The 9,529-nt window shown below is 30.0% G+C and overlaps 1 protein-coding gene across 1 annotated transcript; it reads right to left on the bottom strand.

Annotated features, from left to right (window-relative positions):
* Positions 1-493: 493 nt before the first annotated feature.
* LOC111287365 (THO complex subunit 4D-like) lies at positions 494-6,929 on the bottom strand. The gene is made up of 7 exons (XM_022877881.2): positions 6,797-6,929; positions 6,458-6,670; positions 5,670-5,813; positions 5,516-5,584; positions 4,421-4,608; positions 2,810-2,860; positions 494-857 (listed from the first exon to the last, which is right to left on the bottom strand). The coding sequence occupies exons 2-7, from the start codon at positions 6,659-6,661 to the stop codon at positions 713-715; spliced, it is 801 nt and encodes a 266-aa protein (XP_022733616.2). The 5' UTR covers positions 6,662-6,670; positions 6,797-6,929; the 3' UTR covers positions 494-712.
* Between the last annotated feature and the right edge of the window lie 2,600 nt (positions 6,930-9,529).

Here is a 9,529-nt window from a genome sequence, read left to right on the forward strand (position 1 = left end):
TATTTAATATATTTATAATTTAAGTATCACATTAAAAAATTTTTAAATTTATATATTATATTAAATATTTTTCTATAATTTAAAAATCACTCATAGTAACCCTAGAATATATATATATATATATATATATATATTAACAAAATCTTCCTCATTGACCCTCCTTTAAGCAGCGTTCATAACCAGTGGAAGAAATGTTTCTAGAGCGCGCATCGAAGATCTTCTGAACATGCAACTGGGTGATAACATAATGATAGGGTCAAAGTGGACTGCGCAAGGATGGATATAACTTTGTCTTACGCTCTAATGCTAAATGCCATCTTACGGTACTACTATTCAATTACAGTACTTGAGTTTAATTTGACATGACTGCCAATTAGCACTAGCATTATATGAAGTCCGTTTGGTATCATGCACCTTAGTACAAGAGGGGGTTTCTGTAATTGGCTTCGTAAGCTCAGGCTTGGGATACTTTTGCTCAGGCAGAGGGCAATAATTGCAATCAAGCAGCACTTGACAGACCTTGATACTGAATTTGTATCACATGCCAAGTTCTAAACCACTTTTAACCAAGCTTGAAAATCTATCTAAATAACTAAACAAACAATCTGGTACGCAAAGTACGACACAAAACTAAAATCACCACGGTCCCAAACCACTTTTGTACAGCTAAGAAGCCAAAATAATATGTTAAATTCTTATGATGGTTTGAAATTCAAGAAACGTTCATGGCTTCAGCATGATATTTCTCCAGCTCCTTGTCAAGTTCATCTGCTGACTTCTCCATAACCTTCTTTTTTCCATGGCCACGGCCTCTTCCGCGAGCACCACCACGGCCACTCCTCATACCCTCACGACGGCTGCAACAAGATCCAGAGACTGGTAAATTAGCAGCAGATATGAAAATAAAATCACTTTAAACAATGGCATTAAAAACAAGTTATATAACTTTCAATCAGTTCATATTCATCCACCACCTAAAATTTATAAAGAAAATAAGAGAAAATACAAAGGACCGATAATTCAATCTACAAACTCCAACATTGCAAGATGCCTTGCAACAGGTATCTGATTAACCAAGCTAAAAATTAAGGCAAAATTTTCACTCATTGAAAAATTTAAGGGCTGTATAATTTAACCATTTCATGATTTGGTTTTGGTTCTAACTTTTGGCTGTGGTTAAGGCCTTTCTTTCATAACCAGCTTGTTCTTTTTCCCATACAACACCCTGAGATTTCTTCTCATTCTCACAAAGGGATGTGGTGTTAAAATATTAATGAAATGACTTGAACACCTTACCTCTTAGCTCAAATTTTAAAATTACCACTGATATCAGCAATACTTACCAGAACCTTAGCATTATATCAATTATTAACCCAATCCCAAAATCGTTATTATGTAAGGTTGTAATACCTGACCCATAACAACCCAAAATCTTGCGCTACCCCAAAACTGGTCTTCAACAGGAAAAAAGAAATATCCCACACTGTATAATCACCTTGAAAGAAATGCAAATTTTGACTGCAGATGCAATAAGAATAATGTTCGCACATTCTGTTAAAGTTTAGATTTTGTTTCTTTTTAATCCCTTGTACAAAAAGAAAAAATTCCTAAAATCAATTTAGGACCCCATTCAAAATTTCTTCTAAAATTTGCAGAAATACTCAAATCCCAATATGAAGATCCTTAGATCCACTTAGAAAAAGAATCAAGAGAGACCAAAATCAATGAAGGAAAAAATAATTGAGTAGTTAAGGTATGACAATCAAGCAAAAAAATTAGAGACCAAAATATAAGGAAAATTGCAGAAAATCATCTTCTGCAATGTCTCCAATCAAAGTCATCACACAAAAGTAAAATAATATAAATAAAAGAAAAATACCTCATAAAATCTAGCCTAACCACAACACCCATCTTCCAAATGCTAAACTCCCTTGCATCATCTCCAAAATTAACAAAAACTTGCAAAAATAATACACACATGGTTTACAAACACTTGTGAATGAAATCAGAAATCTCTCAAAATGGAGCAAAGTATATAGATCATGGTTGCAGATCTTTCAGGATAGCAAAAGAAAAATGTAATGGGGTGGAGAGTGTAAAGAGTGGAAGCTAATAGAAGGAAAAGATGAGAGGTAGAAGGGATTGGTTGAGTTGGTGACAGAGAACAAAAGCAAAACATTAAGAAAGAGAAAAAAATTGAAAACAATGAATAGCAAAAAAATAAGGGTATAATTAGAATTTCAAGTCATTTAACTTAAGAAGGTGTAAAGCACGTGTCAAATACCGCCACCCCTTGTGGGAATGAGAAGAAATCTCAAGGTGTTGTATTGGGAAAAACAAAAACACTAGGTGGTTATGCGGGGAAAGCCTAAACTACAAGAGATGTATGTGGAGTTTATCCTTAATTTTTTTACTAATAGAATATCCATCAATTTATTGTTGGAAATGACAGGCTGAGGCAAAACAAAGGACTGCTCAGGTAAGGGCTAAGGGCATCATCTATAAGTGCAAGTCCCATTAACATGGAAAAATCAAAAGCTCAAACCATAAATTGAAGTTCCCTAAAAGTAAATGCAGCCAACAGCTTCAACAAATATAATTTCACAGTTTAAAGGAACAAAAGCAAAGGAATAACACTCAAAAGAAAACTTTTATGTAAAAAGTTAGAGAAAATCTTACAGGCCAAAAACTAGCAATTCATTTATCATGTATTGGAATAATTTAAATTTACTACCGATTCCAATATACATAAGCATATTAAGAAATGGAAATGTAAATTATATGGGCATCAAAATCAATGGTAACTTACTTAAGCCCACGATTAATTCCAGCAGCGCTTCTCGACTGACCAGCTCCAGGCCTGCATAATTACTTATCAGTGTACTTCTTGTAAAATGGAAAAAAAAAAGGGGGGGGGGGGGTTAAATTAATCAGCGAGAGAGAAAGAGAGAGAGAGCGAGCAGAAAAAAAAGAAGCAACCTACCAGTGACCACTAAACATAAAAATAGAAATATGCACACAGGCTTTATAAACAACATATAAATATAGCAACTGCTAAAAAAGATGAAATTTTGCCCACCATAAAAAGTACTTGATAGGAATAAAAAATACACAAAAATATGTGATAACAATCAGAAGAATGAAAGAAAAAATTACAAAAAAAAAAGCATTTTCCATATGTAAAACCAAGCTATTTTCAACAACCGTTCCTACACACCATGTATCAATACTGTGTAAGCTATAAAAAAATAAATTATGAAAAATAAAATACAATGTTACTAAAGGTACATCAAAAACTTAAAAAGCTATGTTACATGGACTTGGGTACAGGTATCCAATACAGTTGGTGTCACTAACTAATCTTGAAAATTTCATACTCCAAGATTCAGCTCAAAAGTGTCCAAAAGTAGGATAAAAATACAAGGTCCCCTGCAAAAATTATTAGGGACTATAATATTACTGCTGAAAGTTAGAAAACCTGAAAAAAGTTGATGCACAAGTTTTAGACTCCAGCAAAACCATTTAAGCGTTTATAAGGGCCTAGTATAAGAAAAGTAAAAGCCTATCTTGACCCAAAACTAACATTAAGCTCAACTGTTTTTCTTCAGATTTTTACTGGGCTTATGATAATAGAATAACAATGCTATACAAGCTTCAATCATTCCTTTTTGGGAATGCAATCCAAAACCTGACTAAATAGCATAGGCCCTATCTCACGCACCGGTCCTTGTATCTAGAATCTTCTTCTTATCTCTTAATCTTCAATCTGTAATCCGATTATTATTTCCCTTTTCCCTTTCCTAATCCTCTCTCTCTCTCTCTCTCTCTCTCTCTCTCTCTCTCTCTCTCTCTCTCTCTCCCCCCCCCCCATGTTCCTACAATCATTCCTCTTATGCTTCAACGCTGACTTCAGTTTGGCTGGGTATGATTCTTTTATGCTTAATTGGTAGATTAAGTATTTTTTAATCTTGCGGTTTTTCACATCCAACAATCTACCACTTAAGTCTCTCAAATTTGCTTTCTTCATTTGGTGTTACATTCAGCTTGTGTCAAGAAGAGAAGTCCATATGCCTACCCACTGAATCACAAGCATATTTACATCTGTATGCCTGTTGTGTCGTGTTGCCTCTGGTGCCCTAAATGACAAATCAGTTTAACAGAAAAAACTAGGAAAAGCATTAACAGTGAGAAACATATCATCCTAATAGTAGGATCAGGCTTTTGCTGCAACAATGATCACAACTTAAAAAGAGTAACAGATATTTGACTAGAAATGAATATGCATTTCAGTAAATGAATTCAATTCACGATACAAAAAACTTATTGGTAGAATAAAACATAGAAAGAAAATCAGGAAGAATATGGAATCAAGTACATTATAACGGTCAAAGAAAATAAGGAAGAATGTAGAATCACTTACGTCATAACAACAGTCCTCTTCCTCCTTCCATTTATTCCAGTTACATTTACGCAAGCTGAAATAGGGACTTCGGCCTTGGCACTGACAATTTCAATTTTCATGGGTTTTCCATCCAACAGTACATTGTTATACCGCCTAAGAGCAGCAAATGCATCACTCCTTCTAAGATAAACAACTTCAGCTGAACCCTGAAAATAAAAATTAAAAACCATCCAAGTAAGAAACAATTGATACCTAAATATGAACCATGTAAAATACATGGTAAATCATATGAATGAGAAAATATCTATAACATTGAAAATTAGAATACAAAGAAAAAGGACTAATCAGAATCAAGATTTCATCACCAAACAAGCAAGAAAATAATACCACCCTTAAGCTTTGAGCACAACTTTACACATCCACACATGCACAAGGAACAAAAACGGTAGGATGTGGGGTAGTCTCACACTGAATATGAACCGGAATTGACCCAAAAAAACAAAAAAGAGTGGGATCATTTAAGCCAGAAGAGAGAAAAAAAGAGAGAGATCCCAACTTCAAAAGTATTGTATCAATAACTGAAAGTTTCCGATAGTTTAGTCTTGACCACGAACTGAAATTTTGTATATTTCAACAAAAACCTTACATGCATAAAATAAACATAAAAGCGAACAGCATTCAATTATTCATCAATACAAACTTGTTGCAAAACATGCCAGGCTCCCATGAGTGCTTATACCCAACGATTTTTTTTTTTTATCAATAAGTACATGTAGGCTGGAAAGATAGCAGCGCCACTTGGCCAACATGAAAAATAGCCTGTAAATCTAAATAAATTCTAAAGAAATAAATCCTAGAGTTGTCATGATTTCAACAAGTAGTTGCTACAAGCTCTTGTTTCAATACCAAAAAAAAGAAAATATTTATTAATTAATCTTCCCAATTCATGCAGTAGAAATATCCTTCAGTTTTTTCAATGATTTCTATCACTACTCTAACAAAAATTTATGTCCTTTCAATATTTCAAGATGCCAAATCCTGTTAAGCAAGACTCAAGGGTATAATTATTTCAAAAGAATATCAGAAGCAACTAGTATAAAGTACGAAACTTACACTTGGCCGACCGTTTTTATTGTAATGAACCGCATATCTTTTCAGCTCTCCAATTTCAGAGAAGAGTTCCTGAGATGTAAAAAATCAGGGTATTTCTGCAGAAAACTAACAAAATCCTTTTGCCCTAAAGTCATACATAAAGTTATTACTTTACCCTGATGTCTTCATTTGTGACTCCGATATTCAAGTTGGAAACATATAACTTGGTGCCAACTTCTACTCCTGATATCCCAGCAGCTCTAAGGCTGTCTTCAAACAAATCATGCTGCCATGGCAAGCTCCTGGTCCAGTGGGAAGACTAATGAAAGCAAACATAATGTGTCAGCTTATGACTCAATAGCCAGATCACCAGTCTCCAATATGAATCAAGATTAGCTATATTCCCATGGAACATTAAAACAAAGGTGCTAGCAGGAGAATCCAGTTTAGTAAAACCCTGAAGCAACCCAGCAATACATCAGCAGGATCAGCTACTGAACATGTATGGGAGTTAAGGATTAGACCACTTCATTTAAATCAGTGCTGACCATAGACAAGCACTCCAGTTAAGAAGGAAGCTCCTCAGCAAAAAGGCAACGAACAATATAAACTGAAATCTTGCATGGAAGAAATTCCAAGAACAGCAAGAGGATCATTGACAGATCCATCATAATTCCCGTCTAAGCAACCAGGCATCAGACGCTAACTTAATTAGAACTATACCATATGGTTCAGAAAATGGTAGAGCCATTAAATCTTTAAGGAATGATATGATAGTCATCAGAGCTCCATTTTAAAAATTTTAATGAAGCCGCATTGCATCTTAAAATTGCACAATTGCAGCACCAAAAACCTTGGTGAATATCCACAGATTAGAAACCCCAATAACCCACAAGGACATATAAATCAATAGAAGAGGTTCCCAAAGGACAAAATAATGTCCAAGCAAAGGTTTGAGCTTGCCTTGGCAATGGAATGTTGGGATGGGCGGGCATTAACAGCAAGAGGACCTCGACGAGTAGCAAGGGTCATTCTTCCAGCACCACCAGCACCACCACCAGCAGCAGAAGGTCTGCCACGGCGAAGCGGCCTGAGTCGGCCTCTGCCTCTCTCACTCCTATTTCGTTTTACCATATCATCCAGGGGCATATCCAGCGAGGTAGCCATTAAACAAAGCTATTCAATTAAAACAAAAGTAAAGAGTTGGATCCAGCTGGAAAATATCATAGAAAAGTAAAGACGAAAAACCCTAACTCAATAAAACATACCCTAAAATCGCAGGGAAATTAAATAGAAAATTACCTGAAAATATGAGAACACTCCGCAGCTATTTAGACAAAAAGACAGAGTTAAAAGGGGTTTTACAGAATTTTTGCGACCTTGCCGTGTGTCTTTCCCAGGAAGTTCGAGAAGAAGACCCACACTTTCAAACTTTTTATATGTTTTTGCTTAATATTAATATAATATAAAAATAGCAAACAACAATAAAACAAAATAACATTGTATCTAACTATTAAAACAAAATGACATTGTATCAAACTATAACAATATGTAAAATCTATAAAAATAAAAAATAAAAAAAAATATATATATATATATATAGGGCAAGATTTTTATTCGACCGCAACAAAATTATATATTAATAAAATGAGAAAGATTAAAAGAAACGATAATAAATCAAACAGAAATATAATAGTTTAAATTAAGTAATTAGTAAAATATAAAAAAATAAATATAACAATTTAAATTAAGTGATTAGAAAAATAAGCAAAAAATTCAAATTAAATTGATTTATATTTTGAAAGATTTATTTATAATCATTAACTATAGAAATATGAACAAATTAAATTATTTATCAATTCATTTTAATTTAATCGGTTGTACAATATAAAAAGTTTTTCAAAATAAGTGGAATTTAAAAAGGTTTAACTAACTTTCTATATTCTATTTTTTATTAATATTAATTTAGTAAAAAAATAAATAATACTTGCAAAGATGTATTTTGAAATTGATATGATAACTTTTTATATTATTATTTAAATTAATTTATTCAAAAAATAAAATATTTAATATTTATATTTAATGTGTAAAAATTTAAAGTATTTAGTCCTTAATGAGCATATTGATTGTTTACAATCCCATATTTAAAAAAAAAAAATTGTTTAATGCATAACTTTCTCTTGATTTAAATGTAATAAAATTAATATATTACATAAAATTTTAAAATAACAGCCTCCTAATTTTAACATTATTATAAATATTTATTAAATGAGTTTAAAAAAAATGTATCCATTTAAAAATATAACAAACAAGATACATAATTAAATCATTAATATTATATCTATATATATATATATATATATATATATATCAATGGAAGATTGACGCAAATAATTTAAATTTATGACCTAAATACAAAATACTCAAATTATAACCTTAGGTCTCTCATTAATAGGTAATTTATAAATTTAAAAATTCAAAAAAAAATCTGTAAAATCCTTTATAAATTTTCTTAGGGATTGGTAAGAGGTTAACAGTTTACCCTAATCTTGAAAATAGATTAATTTTTCCTACCAATAATGTAAATGAGAATATTGTATATTCTCATTAAATGCTTAATTTTTGAACAAATATTTATTTGTTAAAAAAAAATTTGCTATCAATTGTCCTTAGAGGATTTTTTAAGATTAATTAGTATGCTATTTATAAATAATTTTGTATGAAATATAACAATTTGTAATTTTATACTTGATTTTTAATGCAATGAGTGAGGAAATTACTTTATAAAGTAATTTTAAATTACAAAAGCCTTTGTATCATGTGTATAAAGTTACGTTATCATGCGATAAATGAATGTACTAAATTTTTTAATAAAATCTAAAAAATTATCATATTAATTTCAACGTTAACTCATGCTTTACAAAATTATTTTGTTTTGAAAGATAAACTAAAGAAAATTCTTCGACTATGTCTGGGCTTTCAATATTTTAATTTTTAAAAATTATAAGTTAACCATATCTATTTTAAATAACAATTTTTATTTTGAGATAAAATTAATTTAAAACTCTATTGGGTTCGTATTTACTATTCTATTTTTTATAAAATTTTATCATCCTATTATATTTTTTTATTATATTTTAGTCATAGATGAAAATATAATATTTCATTTAAATTAAAGAATACTTCATTAAGTATTTTAATTATTTTGTAATTTTTATTAAATGAAAAATAAACAAACATTATTTCAAATTCTAAATAAGGATAATAAATTAAAAATATAAATAATTAATTATTTTCTAAAAATACCAACAATGTCATTTTTTTCATTTAAAAAAATTAATATTATTCCGTCAAAATTTTTTTAATAAACAACTTATTTAAAAATGCCATTTATATAATTAGTGACATTGTTGGTATTTTTTAAAATTTTAATTATTTTTATTTTATTTTATTATTTATATTATTATTTTTGTTATTAAATAAGTAACATTGTTTTTTATTTTTTATTTTTTCAAAATATTTGTTATTAAATATTTAATTTTTTTCTTTTTATTTAATTATTGATTTTATCCTTATTTGCTGTTAAATGTGTGACATTATTATTCTTTATTTGTCAAAATATTTGTTATTTTAAATGAAAATAAATAGCATTGTTGGTATTTTTAGAAAAAAAATAATTATTTTTATTCATATTATCCTTATTTAAATTTTGAAATAAAGTATTTTTACTTTTCATAAAAATAAAATTAAAAAATAATTAAAATTTTTAATAGAATATTCTTTAGTTTAAAGATAATATTCTATTTTCCTCTCTAGATGACTAAAATTGCATAAAAAATATAGTAAGATATTAAAATTATATAAAAAAAATAAAGTCATAAATGTGAAATACTAATGTATAAACGCTTAAAACTAGTTGTCATCCGTATGATTTTTTTCACTCCCACTTAGAATCCAACACTTGTCTCATGGTTATTTCAATAAATATTCAATAGATAAGCCTTGAAAATTAGCATAAAAGGGGTTTGTAGCTTC

This window comes from Durio zibethinus, chromosome 4 (assembly GCF_047325235.1).
Source record: "Durio zibethinus cultivar Kanyao isolate XHJ-2024 chromosome 4, ASM4732523v1, whole genome shotgun sequence".
Classification (NCBI taxonomy): Eukaryota; Viridiplantae; Streptophyta; class Magnoliopsida; order Malvales; family Malvaceae; genus Durio; species Durio zibethinus.